The sequence below is a fragment of the Silene latifolia genome, chromosome 9 (assembly GCF_048544455.1).
Source record: "Silene latifolia isolate original U9 population chromosome 9, ASM4854445v1, whole genome shotgun sequence".
NCBI lineage: Eukaryota > Viridiplantae > Streptophyta > Magnoliopsida > Caryophyllales > Caryophyllaceae > Silene > Silene latifolia.
In genome coordinates this window covers 109416331-109440067 of record NC_133534.1, presented here as the reverse complement: position 1 = coordinate 109440067, position 23737 = coordinate 109416331, and the positions used below count along the sequence as shown (strand labels likewise).

The following is a 23737-nucleotide window of genomic DNA, read 5'->3' as shown; positions in this document are numbered from 1 at the left end:
CTTACATTTCTGCAAAAAAGCTTTCATTGGCACTTGGAAGTAACGTTGGTTTTTCTAGCAAATCTCTAATGTACTCCGCATAAGACGGTCTCAAACTGGATGGTAAATGGGGAGTTTAAACTACATAAAACTAATCAATATATATAGGAATGGGATCATGTGAGTATGACTCATATATTTGAGGATTGAGGGTCGGATCTAAGAGATCCAACGTCCATGATTTAGTGCGGATAAGTAAGGGTAATATGGTAATTTTGCGGGTGCGCATATATACTCCTTATTCCATCGAAATAAACCTAATTCATTCATTCTTACCCAAAGCCTTTCTCTCTCTACCTTCTATCTTCTTCGACGCAATCCCTAATTTTCATGCTTTCGTGATTTCGTTGTTTCAAATTCAATCTCAGCTCAATCATTTGTCGTTCTTCTATTTCTTATCAATGATCATACTCTTTCAATCGAAATCGCGATGTCAGGTACATCTACTTTATCTTTAATTTTTAATTTCAGTTTTATTTTCATGTGATTGTTGTTTTCGCTACATATATTTGCAATTACTAGTCATCTTACTGCGTTTGTTATGATTTTGTAGCTACTCTTCGTGATTTCAATGCTTTGTATCTCTTTTTCCTAAATTAGGTTTAATTTGTGAGGATTTCATATGATTTATTTGTCTTCTTTCTCATACATCGAGGTTAATTTAATTCGAACAAGTTACGAATTTGTTATATATTCAGTAAGTTTTCCTGATCTACGTTCAATTCACCTGTTTTTATGATTTTTTTGTTCTCGATTTATAATTTTGATGAGATTGATTCATAGTCTTGTTATTTGATTGCGATTTTAAGTTATTTCGTAGTCTTGTTATTGTTGTTGATTTCAGCTTTTTGTTTTGTTTAATTCCTAATTTCAACTTAAAATCATATGTTATTTTCGTTTTCGTACATATATTTCCAATTCATAGGCATCTTACTGCGCTTCTTATAATTTTCGTACCTATTTTTAATTTATTTCTATTTTAATTCTTATGTTCATCTACCTTTATTGTTATTTTCAGTTTTATTTGATGGAAATAACAAAAGATGATCGTTGTGATATTCATTAAGTTGTGATATTGATATTCTTACAAAAGATTATTGTTGTGATATGAATTCTCGAATATAGCAAAAGATGATGGTTGTGATATATATACAGTGTGATATTGTTTAGCAGACTATGTGATATTGTTTAGCAGATTGTGTGATATTGTTTTACTCCATTCTTGTTACTTTGATTCTCAGACATCAATTATTACTTGTTTGTTTACATTGTATTTTAATGGTATACCTTTGTTACTTTAATGATGTGACTGTGTTATTCTAAATGGTGATCAGTTAAGAATGACTCCCAATCTTATAGGAGAACTGATAATGATAATTACTTCATCATTTACTTGATTTGCAATAGACATAATATCATTGTATCATAGTGTTTTCTATATTGCATGTCCTTTCTTTTCCTTCTTACTCTGACGTTATTGTTTGGTCAGGATGTTTGCATAGATAAGACTAGTATCTAAGGTACAATAGTATTATTGTAATGGTCTACATGTTACTTTAATGATGTAACTGTGCTAGTCTAATGGTATATATAACTCCTTAGTCACATATTAGTTGATATTGTAATTCTAATGGTAAAACTATGTTATTGTAATAGTGTATCTTTACACAGAGGCATGGATTCTAATCCTTTATTTGAGTTACTTCGTATTAATAAGCTATCATTGTAAAAGCATAACCTTGACAAAGTTTTATTGTTAGTGTATAACTGTGTTATTGTAATGGTATAGTTGTGTTATTCACATGAACATTTGTTTGGGGAATGCTTTTATATCAAGGAATGCTTTAGGATGTTGGCTGACTGGCTGGGGATTGATGAGAATGACCTAATTACTTCTGACAAAATCTTGCAGGACAAACATAATCCATTGTTCATTCGGATGGTGAAGAGTGCAATTGTGGTTGGTGTGTATTATAATGTATGGATGGTCGGGAATTCCAGTCGAGTAAATTGTTATGTGATGCGTCCAGAGAAGCTAATTGATAAAGTCAAGTCAGAAATGAAGCTAAGGATCTGTGCTACTTTTCAAGGGGATATGAAGTCTCATGATATTCTTTATTAGTGTCGTACTAAAAGTTTGATGTAATTGAGTTCCTGAAAGTTGAGTAGATAGTCTGGTGGCTGTATTAAATTGAGTCATGGTCATGAAATGGTTGTATGAAATGGTTGTATGAAAATGGTTTTACTGGTGTTTAAAACAAGATGAGGTTGAACAAACGTCAAGCAAGAAGTTGAAGATTGTGCTGGAAAAAGATGCCAAAAAGGATAATAAAAAGAAATTGGTAAAGGTAGAGGAAGAGAAATGAACTAATCTGTGTACTCAGATTGTGTTGACAGAACTTTAATTGAATATGCACTGATTGATGTAATTTTGGAAGGATAGTAATCTGTTGTAGTCGTTATAAATTAATATTCTTGCTGTAATTTTGTGATATTGTTTAGAATCAGCAATGATATTTTATCTTATATGTTGTGATATTGTTTCTCAATAGCAAAAAGTTGGAGGGTTTCAAGATTCCTTGTGAATGTGATATTGTTTTGGCTAAAGTGTGATACTGTTGTGCGTGAAGTTTGATATTGTTCGGTAATGCTTCTAGAACAATATGACGTGATACTTATGAAGATATATATTATTTCTTATAACTGTTTGGAAACTAGCAAATAAAGATATATATATATGATATTGTTAATAGCATAGTGTGATATTATTAGCACAATAACTTGATATTGTTTACCATATCATTTGATATTTTTTTTTAAAAGAACCAAATCATTTGATATTATTAACACAATAAGGGTGATATTGTTTTATGATATTGTTTACTACATTTTGTGATAATGTTAAGCCAGTAGTGTGATATCTTTTACCACATCTTGTGATATTGTTAAACTAATAGTGTGATATTGTTCTCAAAGTCATTTGATATTGTGTCATGAAAGGTGATATTGCTTATAATTAAGTGTGATATTGTTTACTAGAACTTGTGATATTGTTAAAACAAACGTGTGATATTGTTTACCAAAAAAATGAAATACTTTAAAACCATATATTTTCTATTTAATAACATAAAAAAAAAGAGGCAAATCCTGATACAACTATAATATTGTTACCATTATTTTACATTCCAACTCAAAAATGGAAAAAAAATACAAATTTATAATCGCTTGAAACGATATCTAAGAATAAAGAATTTGTCTTTATAAGAGGAATAATGAATAAAAAAATATGATTTGTTTAGTTGATCATGCACTATAGACTTCGCCAGCATGCACACATACTCTTAAGTAACCTCCAAAAGCGAAGAAATCTGCAAAAAAAAAGGAAAACAAAGTACAAAATAGCATCTTAGTATCATCTTTCAGACAAAAGAAATACACCAAATATAAAAAAATACAGCATTTACATCAACATTTCACATTATTTTACAACAAATCAGTGACATTTTACAGCGAAAATACTATACTATAGCATTTTAGTGCCTTGATGACATTTTGCAACTTAATTATGTAGTCAACCTGCCAAAATGTATGAAAATAGAGTACCACTAATCTTCACATTCAATATCACATCATACAAACAACAATATCACACGTTTTCCGTTATCATAGCCAACATGTAATTCGACATTACTCATTTTACTGAACACAAACGATTACTTCAATTCTATCATATGAAACTGTAATTTTGCACAATTAAACAATGTTAAACCCTAATTTTCGCAATTAAAACAATATGAAACCCTAATTTTCGCAATTAAACAATGTTGAACCCTAATTTTCACAATCGATCAATATTAAACCCTAATTTCAGCGATTAAAACAAAAAAAGACATCTCATAAACAACTACAACTTCAATTGATGATAGTAATTGATTCAATGTATCGATATTATGAACGAAAAACGTTTAAAATCATTTATAAGTAAGATATTTAGAAATTTACAGCAAGAACATGAAAGTACACTAAATAACTTGCCGATGAGTTCAATTTTTTTGATTTAATCCTATTAAATTCATGTAATTCAACATACATACAATAATTTCGAACAAAATTAACATGTAAAATCAATTTAACACTACATAAGTTGAAATAAAATCGCAGAAATCAAAGAAAACAAGAAACAAATGTACCTCAACGATTTTTGCGCGAATTCTTGTGAGAGTATTCAATCTAGTGAATGAATAAATCTAGGATGTTGAAATACAATTGAAATCGTGTTTGAATTTTTAGGTTTTCGCAGATTTTCAGTGAGATTTTTGAGAGGATTGTGATATATTTTTGTTTGAAATATTTTAGATTGATTTTGGATTTTTTAGAGAGAGAAACGATTGACTGATTTTGGGAGTTTTAGGTGGTTTTGTTTGTCAATTTTCCTCGCGATATTGTTTTGTATATGGTGTGATATTTCATTCGTTACTCAATCCTCAAATATTTAGGAGTTCTCACCGGATCCCCGACTCTCTATATATATATACATATACATATATCTTAGATTTAATAAAATTTATCTCTATCTATATTGAGGATTAGCTAACTTATCTCATTAATATGAAATGTCAATAAGCTGTGTTTTATCATCTAAAGCGTGAGTTCGTGTTTATTATCATATGGTTATTATATAGCATTAGACGAATAGTGTCTGTTTAAAGTGAGAATTTGTGTTTATTATCATATGGTTTATAGGCTGACTTTTTTTTTCTATTCTATAAACAAATATTAAAACGGTGGAACCGTACAATCAATAATATCTGTCATGCAAGAGTATGAAAGAATCATAAAGACTAAACATCGGTCATCAGTATACACAAACCAATTATAGAATAAATAAATAATGAATTAGACCTTAGAGAAAGGTGTATTAGTACATGTATATTCCAAATTTTCATAGAATTCGTGTAGTATGCTACAAAAAGTTACAATATACATGCGAGGGTAAGGATTTTCATATTGATGGTCTTGCCGCTTACGTCAATTTAAGAGGATGAACCGTTGCTACCGTTGAATTGTCGTCATTGCTTCCTGTAACAAATAGAATTCAGCCATCTAAGTAAAAGAAATCAAAATTACAGTTAATCAGACTCGATATGATTACCAAGGGCAAACACACGTACTTTTTTTTCGAGGCACTAATGATTATTTGTGATGATCATATAGGTTGGCCTCGTGTATTCAGTATGATGATAACAAAACAAAAGATCTTATGAACGATATCCCTTAGATTCAATCATTTGTTTACTTTTTTATATTTTTTGTTAAGGGATAATTTTATCAAAAATAAACAATTGATTGAGATGGGAAATGAACATGTTATGTTCTCACACCAAAACCTACGAGGACAGTGAGAAAAACGACTGTGATGAAGGCACGCAAAATCTTTTACTCCCTCTATTTTTTTATATATGACTTTCTCACATTTCGAGACACTCCCTTCTCTCTTCAATATCTCTTAAAATATAAGACTAAATATTATGATATGTATACTCATATGAAAGAGTTTCGTAAGGAATTTAATGGTACTATTTTTATATTTTTTGAACAAATATATTTTTGTAAATATTAAAGTCAAAGGCTTACCTCGTAAATGTAAAACGTCATATATAAAAAAGTGGAGGGAGTATTATTTTCCCTAACAAATCAGACGTGTAGATTTTCTGAATATCTTACAGTATTGCACAACAATAAAGAGAGAAATTACAAAACTAGATTCCAAAAAACGAATCTATTATAAATAAAACTATGTTGTCATCTTCCTAAATAATCTTAGGGAGTATCTATATGGTGATTGTCTTGGATACAAATGGATGCTTTTATTAGGACTTGCAAGGACTAATGATACATGGAGTACGATAAAATAAAATGGAGATAACAAAGGTCCTCCGTGAAGATGATGATTAGTATCTAAATTAATCATCACATAGGCATATTTCCCATCATCTGCGGAGCATAATACATCAATTAGAGATCAAAATACGGTCTTTGTTCATGAGTCGATAAATGAGCATGTGAATGTGTATGGTTCCAACTGTAGTTGCAACAATATTATCCCTTCCATAGTAAGGTTACTGGGTCAGACCTATGCAGAGTGACTCCTGTTTTGAACACAGAAAGGCTGTTGTGTATAGTCGGTGACTGGCACACACTTTCACGAGTCATTTTACTTTGTTCCATCTAAAGACATGCATGTGTGTGGTTACTTTATAAAAATCAGTAACTTCATGCAAATAACTCGTGCAGTAAAATGAGTCTGATTACTGGAAAATAAGATGAAAAACCAGCGGAAAGGCAAGTGGAAAAGAACCTTGAAAATGTCGCCAAACATCCCTTGCATAGGATTTTGGCGCGTTACTCCATAGAACCTCTCTGCTATTTCATCTAACAGCTGTATGACATAACCAAGGTCTCAGTTCAGAAATACAAGTAATAACCAAACGTCTGTTAGATCTTCAGGGAGTCGGATGAAACTGATGATGGAAAGCAAATAACCTCATTAAATGTGGGATCTCTATTAATGCTAGGCTGGTAATTCTGACTCAACATTTTGAATAGAGGTAAAGCATCCCTTTCCAACCTGCAAAGCTCACGAAAAGCGCATTCAGAACAGCATCTTAGAGGGAGTCCGTGTTATTCCGACTCTAATAGTACCTCGCATAATAGTGTGAAACGCTGAATAGCTCAGACATGGGACAACGCATGGTTTTAGGCCTATAACATAAGGATTTCTCATAATATATACAAGGCTGACACTTGAAAACATGTCTATGCCCGTGTCATTCTAACCGGGTTTAAGCAACACAGAGTGGTTAACAATGACAGAAACGTCCCCCTCTTTTATTTTACACGTATCCAACTTGCTGAATGTAAGAGAACAATTAGGAGTATCATACGTCTTCAAGAGATAAACAATTAATTCCATAAGCTCCGATTTAGGGAATTCCAGTTCTTTAGATTCCACCTTCTGCTTGACTTCATCCATTATATAATTGGCATCCCTCAGGTTACCTAAAGCCAAATACCTGCAAGTAGAAAAAGAAATCCCCTCAGGTCATACATAGTAAGGGAATTGAAAAATCCCATAAATTACAAAACAGTGAGTTGTTTGGTTGCCAATTTTTTTGGCAAAATGTACGCATTCAATATTCCTAGGAATTTTCAATGTCTACATGATGGGGAAATTGGATTACCTACTCCCCTAGGTAATTGACAACTCATGTGGAATTCAATGCCTACATTCGCAACTGAACGATTTTGCCGAATTCACATGAATTGTATACGGGAATATAATTGACGTGAATTGGATTTTCATGTGTCGTTTAATTCCTTGATCAACCAAACAATACCTTAACGCCCTGTTTGGAAACACGAGTTTCATTTCACAATCTGAATTTGAGTTAAATCACCTGTTTGGGAACTTACTTGCATTTGAATTTGGATTTGTGTCAAATCCTACTGAAATCCCACCTTCAATAAATTAGCTCATTTAAAATGACGCCTCCACCCATGTCATTTAGAAATCCCGCCCACATATCGTCCTTTGTAAACACATCTTTTTCCTCTACTACCATGAAGATCTAGACAAACTTTCTCTCTCCCGTCTCGGTAAGATAGTAATCACATAGTTATTCATTAGAAAATTAATTTTATATTTGCAAAAGTAGATGAATTTCCGTTGCATCAATGGGAGCTTCTTATTATTTTGCAGATGAAATCATGTAGAGATTTGCTATTTAAATTCCACCTTCAGGTGAGAGTGTGAAATTCTGGTTTTTAATTTCTTGTGTTCCCAAACAAGAAATTTGCTATTTAAATTCATGATTTCACTTTTCAGATTTAAAATAAAGGATTTCAAATTAAATGCTTGTTCCCAAACACTGCCTAACCTCTTTCCTAAATCCTAATCCTAACTTTAAACATGACCAGAAAAAAACTAAGAAAGCTCGAGAGTCTAATTTATTTGCAGGTGGATGGATATCTGGAAGGAGTTTTACATTATAAAATCCACAAAATTTCCATTTGTAATTAAATACATAGAAATTCATGAATTTCAGAATTTAGATAAAGCAGAGGCACGTATATGCCAGCAGGATTAGCAAATTGTTTGCTTCTCCCTACACTTTCTGAGTTTCTGTCAGAGCTTAAGTTTCAACTCCTTAACGGTGTGAGAATCATGTACCAATGATGCTTGGAGAAGAGAAACTTACATTAGAACAGCACGGGCGATAGCCAAGTCATCTTCTCCTGGATAGCACTACAAAGTTCAGCAATAGATATTAGAAATACATTTAGGATAAAATATAGACCAGGAAACTGTATGCATTCAAAGTTCGTAATTTGCTGCAAAGCAAACATCCCTGGTATCTTTCAAGTTTCAACAATTAGACTACTAGAATTAGATAAGGAATTTGGAGAACTAAACAATCAGTAATTCCTTAGTCAGAAAAGAGAAGTTACATGAAACAAGATAATGGGAATGTGAACCCATAAAGGAAAATAGCCACTTTTCGTGAACTTAAATGGACAAGCATACGTAGGTGTAGCGGTTTGAGTAACTTCACCTCTCCATGACAATGACAACGTCTTACAAGCTTGCTAAAGTAAAAATAAGATATAATAGTGCTAATTCTACCATATTTGGTTACAAAAGAATAATGGCAGGATGAATGCTACACTTCTAATGCCTGCCATGGTTGCTAAAAAGATCAAAGAGGAAGTCAGACAACAACAACAACAACAACAACATCAGAGCCTTAATCCCAAAATGATTTGGGGTCGGCTGACATGAATCATCCTTTCGAACCGTCCATGGGTGAACGCACGCCTCAAAATGCGAATAAAAAAGGAAGATGAAAAACAAAAAGGGAGAACGAAAATGTAATGTAAAGTCAAGGTGAACTAAGGGGTTTTAAAATCGAATTCCGTCTTTCTTTTATAAAAACTTAAAATTTAAATCGAGAGAAAAGATTAAAACGATTTTTATAAACCGAAATAGAGTTAAGGATCCGGAATGAACCAGGTAAAATCTATAAGAAAGTGGTTGTTGAAAAAGTGTGTAATAAAGGAGAGAAAAATAAATAAATTAATTTCTTTAAATCAAATAAATAAATAAACACTAAGTCTGTCAAAAAAATATCAAATACTAAAAATCCACATGTATCCTTTCCCTCCATTGTGCCCTCTCTGTCACCATACTCTCCTCAAGCCCCATAACTCTCATATCGTGCTCTATCACTCTCAACCATGTCTGTCTCGGTCTTCCTCTGCCTCTAGGGATCTTTTCTGTTCTCCAAGTCTCCGGCCTCCTAACTGGTGCGTCCATAGGTCTCCTTCTCACATGGCCAAACCATCTTAGTCGGTTTTCCATCATCTTGTCCTCTATTGGCGCCACTTTTACCTTTTCCCTAATCACCTCATTCCTTAACCGATCTTTCCTTGTATGTCCGCACATCCACCTCAACATGCGCATCTCCGCCACACTCATCTTTTGAATGTGACAATGTTTCACGGCCCAACACTCGGAGTCCGTAAAGTAGGCAGCCTAATTGCCGTGCGATAAAATTTTCCCTTTAATCTTTGGGGCATATCTTTATCGCATAGAAACCCTGAAGCACTCTTCCATTTCAACCATCCCGCTTTAATTCTGTAAGCCACATCTCCGTCTAACTCCCCATCTTTTTGAATAATAGATCCAAGATATCTGAAGAAATCTGAACCCTCAACAACATTCCCATCGAAAATAATACTCCCCGCCTCTGTCGATCTCAACCCCGCCACCTTAGTGAACTGACACCTCAAATACTCAGTCTTACTCCTGCTCAGAACCCACGAGTCTCTAAAGTTTGCCTCCACAATTCCAACTTTCTCTCCACCCCCTCTTTTGTCTCATCAATCAACACAATATCATCAGCAAACATCATACACCAAGGGATGTCGTCCTGAATATCCCTTGTCAACTCATCCATAACTATAGCAAAGAGAAAAGGACTAAGTGCGGAACCTTGATGCACCCCAATGGTAATAGGAAATTCTTCCGTTCTCCCAACATTAGTGCGAACACTTGCACTAGCCCCCTCATACATGTCCTTTATGAGGTCAATATATTTTCGCGACACACCCTTTCTCGCCAAAGCCCACCAAAGTACTTCTCTTGGTACCCTATCATATGCCTTTTCCAAGTCAATAAAAACCATATGCAAAGAGGAAGTCAGACAAAGGCTGAAAATCAAGACTGAGACAGCCGTTAAACAGAAAGATGGAGAATGGTTAAGAAAATTGGGATTGTAATGTTGTAATGAGATCCAACTTAAATTTTTGGTTAGATACGTTAGCATTGTGATTACTTATTCTGATTTATCAATATTAATCACATTTCACCCAAAAAAAAAAAAGCTAATTCAATGACATTTTGGAAATATACAATTTGCCAAGGAGTTTGAGTATGAACTGACAACCTTCAAATCCTCAGTTTCACAGAAAAAGAAAATAGTAATTAGACTTACAAGTTACAGCAACGTTTAGTGAAGAATGGAAGCACGAGATGGTTTTCTTACACCGACATCATGTGTCTTATCTCATGAAGGCAAACTGATCTAATAAGACAGTCTCAGTGTGACAGCTCAAGCGAGTATCCTCACAAAAACTCAATAAAGATGGGGAAGTCCCTGATGAATGACTAGTGAGCAATGCAATGCAGAGTTGGTGAACAATTTTAAAATTACTGCATACGCTGCAATCTGTTATGTTACAGCTTTGACATTGTCATAACTTCAAGACCGCATTTTTGTACCGTGTATACTGGTTTATGGGACCAGAGACAAGTTAACTGCCAGGTTCTTCCCTAGGAGTCACCGATATGTGATATAGTAAGAAAGAAAAAGGAACTACAAAAGTGGGTTGTGAAAGACAAATAGCAAAACGGGTCAGTCGTCAAAGGCAACAATGGACTTGATCATCTTGACACCTGGGAATAAATGCCAAATAAAGGTCAAAAATCAGGTAGATTGATTTATAATGTGGGTGACGATAGCTTGGCTTTAACCAATAACACAATATTTAAGATGTCCTATCAATTCTCCCATTTTGTTTCCCTAAGCTTGCATTCTCACATAATTAAATGTGGGAGCAAAGTACGCCTTAAAGTTCATTGCCGCTGTGCACCCTTTTAATATACTCATCATTCACTTGATATTGAAATGTCAGAAATGTCAACTTTCTGGACAATGACATTAGAAATTCTCTGTTTCAGTTTTCAACTTGAATAGCTACATATTGAATGCCGCATTTGATTAAGGTAAGGATATTCAGAGATCTTATACTCTCATGCTGGCAGACTGATAGTAGACATGCTCTTTTATGATGCTGCTCCATATTTTTGAAAACCTATAACTTTTGCAAATCAAATCTCTAACTGAGATATGTTCTTTTTTCATGGGAGCTTGACAGTAAATACTAGCGAAGTTTGTCAACCAATATCCAGTGATTGTGGGGACTGAATGACGTATAAATCTAGAGAAGGCTAAATATAACAGTGAATAAATCTCCATACTATTTATCATTACAAAGTCCAAGAAGGAAATACGGCTTTAGTTTTGAAATAGAAAGCTTACCTTTTCCAAAAAATTAACAAGTATTGAGGCAAATTTATTTGGATTATTCCCACGAACATAATGGTATGAAACTTTGGACATATCCTGCAGAACAAAAGGCACAGTCACACGAGCACCAATGCAAGATTGTAGATGAATGAGGAAACAGGCACGAATGCGAAACAGGTTTTTTATATATGTTAGACCCTGAGACCACAGTCCTAACTCCTAAGTACAACAAAACCCAACAGCTGAAGTTTTAAACAAAAGCCTGCTTATATTGTAGTTACAAAACCATCAGAAAATAGCAGATATGAAATGTAATTATCAGATAGTGTACGTCAGAGTGATGAGATGACACAAACATAGTGCCGTTAGACAAATATACATTAACGGACTGATGTCGAGAACTTTCTACACAAAAACAAGCAGATCTGACAACCCTGCTTACTAACAAATGCTCAAATCACAATGAAATTACGCCCTCTTAATGAATATATCAACATTCAGTAAATTAAATAACTGTAGTGGTTTACAATTACTTTAAACACCACGACTTTCACGCACAAGGGCAACATCTAGACCTGGCAAACCGGTCAACTGGGTCGGGTCAGGATCAGGTCAGTTTCGGGTTTCAAGAGTACGGGACAAGTCAGGCCAGGCCGGGCCAAGTATTTCGGGTTTGGGTCATTTTCAGTTCAGCTATTATCAAATAATTTATGAATAATAATCTGTGTGCAACAATAAACATTCGGGCCGGGTTATATTCGGTCGGGTCAATTCGGTTCGGGTCAAGCTCGAGTCTGGAGTTCGGGTGTTGGATCAGGTTATTCGGGTCAGGTCATTCAGGACGGGTCAATTTTGCCAGGCCTAAATTAACATCATTATACCAATTATCACATCATTTAGGAATTTTCTGCTGTAACAAACTAAGAAATACCAAGTCATAAAAGACCAAAATGGATGTGAACATAGTGTGCTCACACTTCAATACACTTAAGAAGGAGACACTTTAAATTGTCAATTAAATAAAAATGCACCTACACCCTTTATCTCTTTTACCCTTTGTTTGGATGGCGGTAGACCTATCCATGGGCGGATTTATAGGGGGTGATGGGGGTGAACCCTCCCTCACCCCCATTAATTTGAGAAATGACAGATATATATTTGTTTGTGTGCTAAAATTACATTAAACCTTAGTGGCTCATTGGTTGAAACTATCATCCACCATCAAAGCAACCTGGGATCAAGCCCCTACAACTGCATTTATTTTTCTACTTTTAATTTCGCAGCCCAATTGACCTTTTTCACTTTTAATTTTGCACAGCCCATTTATTTTTCTAGTTTTAATTTTGCACAGCCCAATTGACTTTTTTACTTATAATTTTTTACTTATAATTTTGCACAGCCCAATGGACCATGACCCGGGCAAGAGTATTAAAAAAAGTTCTGAATATACGGTAATCAAATAAATTTCTGAATGAGAAACATATAATTTATTTGGCAAGGTGGTAATACTTTCTTTTTTTCTTTTTCTTTTTTTTCTAAAATTTTGACCTTTTCTCAATAATTTCGTTCTTGAAATTTTTTTCCTTAAATTTAAAATGATTCTTTCATTTATTATTTTGATTGTGTAAGCAATTTTTTTTATTTATGGAAAGCTTTCAAGTGAGATCTTTACAAATGTGAGTATCTTTCGTTTTTGTTCGTAAAATGATGTCCCATATGTTATTGTAATACAATCTAATCATAAACATATTGACATTCATATTATTTGTTAAATGTCGGGACGGGTCTGATCGAGTAATTATATTTTGGCATTTTTTTATGTTATAAATTTTACTAAACACCCCCATTTTATAAATCCTAGATTCGCCACTGGACCTATCATCTTGATGACCTGATCCCAAAAACCAACCGAAGCCTGCCCCAAAATAGCTTGAGCGAACTCCCCAAAAAATATTCTTAACCCGAAACAACCGACCCGATAATAACCCACACATTTAGGGCTAAACCCACCCGACCTATAAATGGGTAAATTTATTGAAAATTCGTATTTAGAGCAAACAAAACCAATAGAAAATGAATAAAATAATCTTAATTTTAAAAAATTTTAAATAAAGTATGCTTATATTTGTTCTAAAGCATAGTTTTACCACATGATTAATTAGTAAAATTATTAGCATATAAAAATAGTCACTATTTGTCACACACGCACAACAACTCATCAATCTAATACTTCGTATAACGTTGCGATATTGAATATATTAGACAAAAAATTGCTTATTCTTACTAAGATTATCCATCAAAGTAGATAATTATATAAAAATTAACAATAACTATATGTTTATAATTAAAATTAAAGAAAATAAACAACTGTAAAAAGGCGTTAATTTAACCTGGTTCTGACCCCGACCCGACACGTAAAAACCCGTACTTTACAAACCCGAAATAAACCCAACACATATTTTACCCGAACCATAAATAATCGAACCCGTAATCCGCTCGCATAACCCGGATGGAGGGATTTAGAGGTAAACAGAAAAGGACATTTTCCTTTGTTTGGTAAGCAAAATGGAGCTAAACAATATGGAGAGGAGGAAAAAAGGATCTCTAATTCCCTCCTCAAAGGCAAATTAAAATCCCTCCAACACTTGAGACATTTGGAGGGAAAACTCACTTTCTCCAGCCCTCTTAAGCTTCCCTCCTCTTTTCGTATCCAACGAAACCATTATTCTTTCCAACAAAGCCTTCTAGAAACAAACAAACAAAAAAAAAAATGGGTACAATTGTACCACGTTTTCCTTCTCTCTCTCTCCTTATCCTACTTCGAGCTGGAGTGAATCAGTAGTGATTATATTAAAGAAACAAAGGAAGTATATATTTGTATTGAGATTACCCACAAAAATATTATGGACTCCAGAACAATCAGTTTAATTTAAAATGGCAGAACGGAAGTAAAAATGCATGACAATAGACGAGAAATGGAACCTATACGGCTATACCTATAGCCAAGTCTAACCCGGCCCAAATATGTTGCAAACAGAAACTGACTCAATCCACCCAAATAATGACCCGTAACCGAACAAAACCCGATTAAGATAGACCAAAACCGACCCCGAGATGACCCGTAACCCGACCCGACCCTATACATGTTTCGTTCCGACTTGACAGACTAAACAGCTAGTTGACCGATCCGAAAGCTAACTTCAAGCTGACACGATCCAACAGATAACCCGAGTCAAATATAACCCCGAAACTAGCGAAAAATCAAGGCTATCTAATCATTGTTTGCATAACAACAACAACAACAACAACAACATCAGAGCCTTAATCCCAAAATGATTTGGGGTCGGCCGACATGAATCATCCTTTAGAACCGTCCATGGGTGAACGCACACCTCACAATGCGAAAAAAAGAAAAGGGAAAAATGAAAAAGAAAAGGGAGAGCAAAACATAATACAAAGTCTAAGGTAAACTTATAGGTTTTAAAATAGAAGTCCGGGTTTCTTTTATAAAAACTTAAAATTTAAATCGAGAATAAAGATTAAAACGATTTTGAAAGCCGAAGTAGAGTTTAAGGATTCGAAATACCTTAAAAGTAAACCAAGTAAAATATATAAGAAAGTGGTTGGTAAAAAAGGGTTACTAAAGGAGAGAAGAACAAATAAGTTTTTTTAAAATTAAATAAAACACTAAATATGTCAAATAACATCAAATACTAAAAATCCACATGTATCATTTCCCTCCATTGTGCCCTCTCCGTCACCATACTCTCCTCAAGCCCCAGAAATCTCATATCGTGCTCTATCACTCTCAACCATGTCTGTCTGAGTCTCCCTCTACCCCTAGGAACCTTTTCTGTTGTCCAAGTCTCCAACTTTCTAACTGGTTCGTCCATAGGTCTCCTTCTCACATGGCCAAATATCTTAGTCGATTTTCCATTATCGTGTCCTCTATTGGCGCCACTTTTACCTTTTCCCTAATCACCTCATTCCTTAATCGATCTTTCCTTGTATGGCCGCACATCCACCTCAACATACGCATCTCCACCACACTCATCTTTTGAATGTGACAATGTTTCACGGCCCAACACTCGGAACCGTAAAGTAAGGCAGGAACCGTAAAGTAAGGCAGGCCTAATTGTTGTGCGATAAAATTTTCTCTTTAATCTTTGGGGCATATCTTTATCGCATAAAAACCCTGAAGCACTCTTCCATTCGTGATTAATATTATATGTGATTAATGATGTTATTCAAAGTCCATAACTGTAACGTTATACATTACTCATTAGTAGAGGTTTGTTTGCCATATAAAGAGTACAGTCAACTATTTCTAGTCATTGACTCATTATTTCGTAAGTAATCAATAATCATTAGCAAGTATTAAATAACCATTCATTTTCGCGTATTAAGTGAATGATTTTTATAAAGGTATTTAAAATTAACTAACGTTATAACTTCGCTAGATAATGAACAGAACATCACTCAAAAAAAAATAAAAAAAAAATAAAAAAAAATAAACACAATTGGTAAAATAATCGGAAGCTAGGCAAAACCAAGAACTGGGGCAAGGACCCTACCCAACCAAAGCCCGACCCAACAAATCTATTTGAATGACCCGAACCCGACACAGCCTGGACGGAGTTAAGAATTGACGCGACTAACCAAACTAAACCCGTAAGCAACTCAAACCCGGCCCTAACCCGACTTGGACGTAGTTATAACCCGATATGACCCGACCTCTACATGACATGGCCCGAACGCGAACACGAACCAATTGACTAAAAAACCGAGCCAAACGACATGATTGCCTGAAAAGCAAAGCATAGATGTACAACAGTTGAGTTTGAAATACTACAAACGGAAGGTATTATGAGTGTACGAAAGAAAAATGATCATTGCATAGTAGTTTTAAGTGTTTACTAATTGAAACTTACCACCTCAAGGGATTCCGAATAAATGTACTCTCCAAGCATAGCATGCAATTCCGGAGAGCCACTCTTTTCCGATCCAAACTCAATAGACCACCTGTAGAACCAAGATGTGTTGGTTAATTAAAAATAAATAAATTACGCCACGCACCACACAACCAACAACTACATTACCTCGATACCCCGGTGCCTTAAGGGGTCCAAAAAATTGCAGGGTAAGAAGGGGGATGTACGCCTATGTTATTTTGACATGGCAAATTTGCCATTTCGGATACGTACAAATAAGTATCGGAGTGAATTTTAAAATTTAGACAACACGAGGATACGGTCAACCAAGTGTCTTGACCAGTATACTAGACACGGACAGATACGACACGTAAAAAGCAAATAGCTTGCTAATTTTTGTTTGCTACTCTAAATTTGTACCTCAATTTGTTGAGAAACCTAACCAAAAAACAAAATGTTAAAGGAAAAGAATCAAAAGATATTTTGAAGCGGACTGTCACCCACTAGGCCCACCTATATTTTGGAATAAAAGGAAAAATTAACAGTACACTCTTCTATCATGTCAAGGGGAAAGAGAGAAAAAAAAGTTGTTATTTCCTATTAGCCAAAAGACTTTACCCACGTTTTCCCTATTAAAAGCACCACAAAATACTAAAATTATGCCTCTTTCCCATAATTCCACTCCCTCATTCATAGGTCCCACAATTTATTAACCAGAAAACCATTAAAACCATGAGTCTTCATCTTCTTTGTCTGCCTTCATCAATTGCATCCAAAGAACTATTATGTTTTTCTATTGTATGCATACTCGTCATCATATCTCCATCACTTGTATGTCTCCCTCTAATCTACTACTTTGTAGATCTTTGTTCTGTGAAGTACAATGTGTCGGAGTCGTGTCGAACAACAATGTATCCGACACGTGTCACGTGTCGTATTACGTGTTGTCTCGTGTCAACACGCGACACGCCAGCAACATGACGTGTCAACATGACGTGTCAGAGAAACATAGATGTACCCAGCCTTATCTGAGTCTTTGAAACACGGAAAGGCTGTTACTAAATGACCCAAAATCAAAAAACTATTTCACACAAGTGACTTCCTTTTACAAAGCTTTTGTTGAGTACTAAACATGGGCTCATTTGTAAATTGGTATGGCAATGCAACGATTTTTCCTGTCTCGGAGAAGTCTGGTCTCGAGCAGGTAACAATGTGATATCTACACCAATTTCAACTTGCTATTTCACTTTATAAAGCTACAAAAATTGACCAATTTGTTTTAAATGGATAGTAATCATGCAAGGACTGCTCAAATTTTTGATAGCTGAACAGCATGAGGTTGTTTCCAGTACAGAAGGAGCTCATAAGCAACCCAATTGCTAGAGTTTACCATCATATTCTTCTTTTAAATGCACCTGTAGTGCAAAAATAAGAGAAAGTTACCTGAGAGAAGCCTTCAGGAAAGAGGAGCATCCCTCGACACGTATTTTAGCTGCTGCCAACTCTTCAGTAAGCTTTTGCATATCATCATCATCTCCAACCTGATCAGGGACAGCATTTCGCGGAAATGCCTCATAAATTTTCCTGAGACGGACTAACAAAACTTACTTTCCCATGCACACTATCAAAAAAATCACAAAGCTCATAGTATGAAATTGATTCTGGAAAAATATTTCATTTTCCCACGAGCTATACTTCAAAAATAAATAAAATAAAATAAAGAAAGAAAGAAAAAAAGATTAGTGTCATTTAATATAAGAAACTACACATGTCCCAGTAATTTCAATCACCTAACAGCTAATTGCAAGATTGCACCAAACAAATTAATAACTCGGCAACTTTACTATCATATCAGTAACATTTATCCGCTACCATCTGTCAGCTACAAAACATAACTCAGCAACTTTATTATCATATCAGTAACAGTTACTCGCTACGATCTGCCAGCTACTCGATACATCTAACAAGACAGCTACTTACGCCAAAACACCCAAAGACCATAGTAACAGCATATGTGCTGTCAATCAGCATAGTAACTAAGTCAGATAATATTGACATTGCCAAATGATATATGCCAAATAGAATAAGTAACTCACCAAGCATCTCTTCATTACAAGGGAACTTTCCTTTCACGAGTGTATCCACAAATGATGCAGCCAACTCAGCGCCACAAGTAATCTAATCATAATCAAGGAAAATCCGAAGTTAGACGACAATTGAAAGCTTGAGAGCCCCAAAACACATCTTGGCACACTACCTAAAAAGGTCTTCGTACCAACTATGCATACATAGAAACTCAAGAGCATCCTCTTTATACTAAGGAGAATAAGGATTCTCAAAGTTTTTCCCTCCAAAATGATTTTCCTTAATATGGAAATAAATGAAACTTTCTTTCATTGACTATTGCCTTTCTATTAAATAATCTTCAATGAAACTATAATTTTTCATTAAACTCTAAATTATAATTTTTTTTATTAAAATAAAATAAAAATAGTATAAAATTATACTCGTATACTATAAATTGCTAAATTTTTAATTGCTATCATCGCTTTCACTTATTGCAAAATCACTTGACACATAAATACTCCGTATAAAACAAAATTATAAAGTGATATTATTAACACTTATAAAAAAATTCATTAAAATAATTTGAGAAAATTTAAAAAATGAAATCATTAGTTGTGGTGAAAAATATTTTCATTAAAATCCACATTTCATAACTTACTCAATTCTCTTGATTAGTATCCAGTATAATTGTTTTTTCTCATAACAAAATATAAAGGAATGAAATATGAAAAATTAATGAGATGGTTATTTAAAATCTCTAAGTAATTAGTAATATACTACAAAAATAAAAACTATATAAATACCGTGCATGCATTGCGCGGGATCTAAACTAGTTTAGCTAACACGAACTGTTAACACAGTTACACGTTACACACCATGGGGTTCAGGATGTGGAAAAATGTCTGTTTACATAGCGTTGTGCCTGACTATGATAAAAATTGGATTTTTGGTTGGTCCAAAAATCACGACGTTCATGAAATTACCCTAATGTCTCAAGGAATCCAGCAAATGGGTGGGGAAAGGAGGGGTCAGATGCAGTAATTAAACCAATGACAACAAAAGGGAACATTACAGAAACCTCTATGCCACTTTAAAGTCAACTTAGGAAAACATCACCCAATGCTAAAGCTGTTCATTTGTGATTTTGGTCCACAAGCTTAAAAGGCAAAGAAGAGGATTTGTTATATACTTATATGGAATGAAGGGAAAGTAGACAAGAATCCCCTCCATAGATTACATATTAATGCATGCATAAAATTTAAGTCGGTTAGTCAAAATTATTCAATTTGAGCTGTGACAGTATTCCGCAAACTAAATGTTATCTCAGCTCATAAACATCTATGTTCCCTTCTACATGAGGTTAAAAAAAACTCACAATTTATTACTTTGTCAGACAACAACGAAACATAAGATACAAGTGTGATAGCCCTGTTAATCCGGAGCTACTCTCACAATAATGTCTTCTATTAATGAAAAGACATGCCTCCACTGTTTGTCCAGAACGAATACTGACAGCTTTTTTTATTAAAGGAAACATCCAAAGCCAAAAAAAATATCCATGAAATGACGCTCCATCGGGTATTAATGTCCACATATGAAAGTACATCTATTATAAGTGATGATAGATACTCTATACACTCTTCCACCCTTGGCTCCTCTATGTTACTGTGTAGAAATATTTATCTATGCCAAGATTACTTTTCTAACAACTGACCCTCTTACCACGGCTAATTGGACATTAAACGAATCATATATTTGGTTAGTATAATAATATTATTGTCAATTTTGTTGCTTAAGCAAGCATCAAAATCAGACAGGATATAAGAAACTAGACAGATTAGGCACAGCTTATAAGCCACTAATTAGAGATAAAATATCCAGGAAGAAGCCTTCCAATGTCGAAAAGGCCAGATAAATCAGAGTGAGAACACAGCCCTAAGTACTATGATTTAATCAATATGAAAGGGCGTATTTCATATACAAATAAACAATGTAGAGCAAAATAAGGCCGACAAAAATAGCAGCCAGACACAAATTAGTACCCCACATTTAAAAAAGGTCATAACAATCACAAATATATACTCCCTCCTATTCACTATTTTCTTCCCTATTTCCTTAAACGGATTATTCAGGTTTTCTTCCCCATTCTTATTTTGGAAACTTTTACTCTTATTTTATTCATCCCTCTCTCTCATCACCAAACCCACCCAACTCTTCTACCCATATTTTAATACTTTCCTTAATGTTTTGGCCCCACAATTCCTTATTTAACTCATAATTATTCATCCCTCTCTCCTATCACCTATCACCAAACCCCACCCAACTCTTTTATTCTTATTTTATTCCTCGCCTTAATACCCGTGCCCACAAACAAAGGGAAGAAAATAGAGACTAGGAGGGAGTACATTCTAACTTATACAGGTTTTTCAAAGAAAACAAATTGTAGCACCACTCTCCGACTGCATATTCAATCAAAATTATAGAGAATTTATCTTTGGGTCAGTGATACAATTTGGAATACTTCAGATATTTGGTATGCACATACATTGAGGAACACTATTCTAAAATCAGAACAACAAACCTAATTGTCACAAACAAGACTGAGGAACAATGATGACCTGGTCATGCTTCAACTGAAGACAGGCACCTGATTCCAAGATGTCCAATGCTTCCGAGTACCTCTCAGCTGACACATATCTGTGATTAAGCAAAGCACTGAATAAATAAAAGTGAAGTCCAATATAGCAACTATACTTGGTGTACACCCCCGTAGAAGTCATTGAACTTCAATTCGCATACTATAAAAGAAATGAAGGAGGAGAACAGAGTGATGTCAATAAGCCAAATCATTGATGTCCATGATTCTCATAACAACTTACAGAATCAAGAAAAAGAAACTAACAGCGCAGAATCACAGTTCAGAAGCGATGCAGTCCGAGAGTGATGAATACTAGTGTTTTACACCGAAGAAATACAGGATTACGAGAAATATTTAGCTAGTAGCGTTCAGTATGATGTTAAACATATGTACCTCGCACTGATAGACTTGTACATCTGCTGAGCACCATAGTAATTGCCTCCCTCTATAACTTTCTGCAACTTCTCAATGTTCTATATGCAAAAATTAAAGATCAGTTTGGAGGGGGAAATAAAAAAGGCCAACATCCAAATATAACTGAAAGAGTGACGTAAGTGGATAACATACAACAACATTCCCTCGATGAGTCGAGGACTCCCTTAAATGGCGGGGTAAGGAGGTCAAATGTACACAACCTTACACTTAAATAGGCTATTCCGAAGAACCCATACTGAAAATTGCATTGAATGATTGCTACTAGGCAATAATAAAGAAATGCAACCAGTTTAGTAAGTCAATCTAATTTAACCAATCATAATCTAGAAGTAAAAAATATCGAGTCTTTTGTAACGCTTGAAAAATATGAAGTGACAAAAAAAGGTACCATGTACTCCCTCTATCTTGGTCATCTTTTACCTTGTCTCATTCATTTGTTTATTTTTCCATATTGGGAAGGTTTTTGTTGGGTAATTTGATCATCCAATTGTACTATTCTCCACTTGTCAACCATTAACCAGAACCACAAATGATTCCCCATTGGTCATCAACGGGACGAAGGGAGTATATATGGATTATTATTCCTCACCCCTACAACTTATCAATGCCCTACAAATTCAACCTAAATTCCGGAACCCTAATTCAATGTTGTTAACACGTCTTGATTGTGACATGACTGCATTCAGAAATCACCTAATTAGCACACTGAGCCCAAGTACCTATTCTCAATCTCTTCCCCTAAGATCATCCGCAAAGGTGAGGCTCCCCATATTTTTTCTTTCCTTTTCTTATTCGTCCACCTCATTTTCTACTAACTTTTCCATTTAACCTCCTCATTTCATAATTACATCTATGCAACAATGGGGTTCCCCAATTCACACGCAAAAATTTGGAAACCTTCCCAAAAGTAACACAAATTGCCTTACTTTTTTGTTGGACACCTTCCCTAAAAACAGTGGAGCCCCAAATAATGGGGAGGTTGGTGCAACAATGACGTTACTCATTTGAGGAAAGAGAAGGCAAAAGGGGAGGTTATTTCTCTCCTTTGCGGATGCTCTAAAGACCCAAAGTACACAAGTAGTTACTTCCTCCGTTTCATAGAATTGTTTATGTTTGCTTTTTGGGCCCTATTCATAAGTGATGGGAATCATCAATACAACTTCTAATATATACGGCTAGCATTATGAATATCAAACTTTTATAATTGTTAGTAGGGAGTAATATGTGACTAACATATGAACAAAAGGAAACGAGCATCGATATATGTGCATAAAGGTAAACTATTCTATGGAACGGAGGAAGTATAGAAAAATCACACAAAAATCGGTAACAAGATGAGACAACGTGGGACGCAAAGACGAATAACGAATTCGACAATGAATGATCGAAAAGCATATGGTAAACTAGAACAGAATTGGTGTGAAATACCAACAATCAATACCCAGATTGGAGAAAAAAAAAGAATGCGGAAGGACAGAATTGGAGAAAGGAGGATATACGGAAATTGAGATCTAGCGGTAGAAAGAAGAGAAATAACCTCAAGAGCAGGAGGAAGAGCAGCTTTTCTGGGTCGAGACATCTTTCAATCCACTTTTTTACTACCTGATTTATGTTTATGTTTATTATGATCAATTCTATTTTTATGTCTTCTTGCTCCGCACAAATCGGGATTTAGGGAACTTGTTTGCCAAATATTTACTTGTGACCTTAAAAAAATATATATATATATTCTCGTGTATTCCTGAACTTTTTTCGTTTTTTAAGGTGTATCCCTCGTTTTTCACAAAAAAAAAATTTAACCGACAATAATTCTTTGTTACGAGTTTAGAAAGCGATAATTTTTTTTCATACCAACTAGGTTGGATGCCCGTGCGTTGCAACGGGTAATTAACTTAGTTACCAAAAAATGGTTATAAGATCTTAACTAGTTTTGTGGCCCGTGAATTTCACGGGATATTTTGTTTTTAGTGTGATGTTTT

General features: G+C 34.6%; 1 protein-coding gene across 3 annotated transcripts; it reads right to left on the bottom strand.

Annotated features, from left to right (window-relative positions):
• Positions 1–4866: 4866 nt before the first annotated feature.
• LOC141599997 (protein GET4) lies at positions 4867–23429 on the bottom strand. Of its 3 annotated transcripts, none has more exons than XM_074420147.1 (12): positions 23296–23429; positions 21717–21796; positions 21304–21382; positions 18715–18796; positions 18062–18212; positions 16619–16709; positions 11700–11783; positions 8298–8344; positions 6984–7112; positions 6583–6667; positions 6398–6478; positions 4867–5118 (listed from the first exon to the last, which is right to left on the bottom strand). In XM_074420147.1, exons 1-12 carry the CDS (start codon positions 23335–23337, stop codon positions 5092–5094), a joined length of 978 nt encoding a protein of 325 aa, XP_074276248.1. In that variant the 5' UTR covers positions 23338–23429; the 3' UTR covers positions 4867–5091. The 3 variants fall into 3 exon arrangements, with proteins under 3 accessions (XP_074276248.1, XP_074276247.1, XP_074276249.1); XM_074420146.1 differs by lacking the exon at positions 4867–5118 and adding an exon at positions 5720–6267; XM_074420148.1 differs by lacking the exon at positions 4867–5118 and adding an exon at positions 5720–6033.
• Positions 23430–23737: the final 308 nt, after the last annotated feature.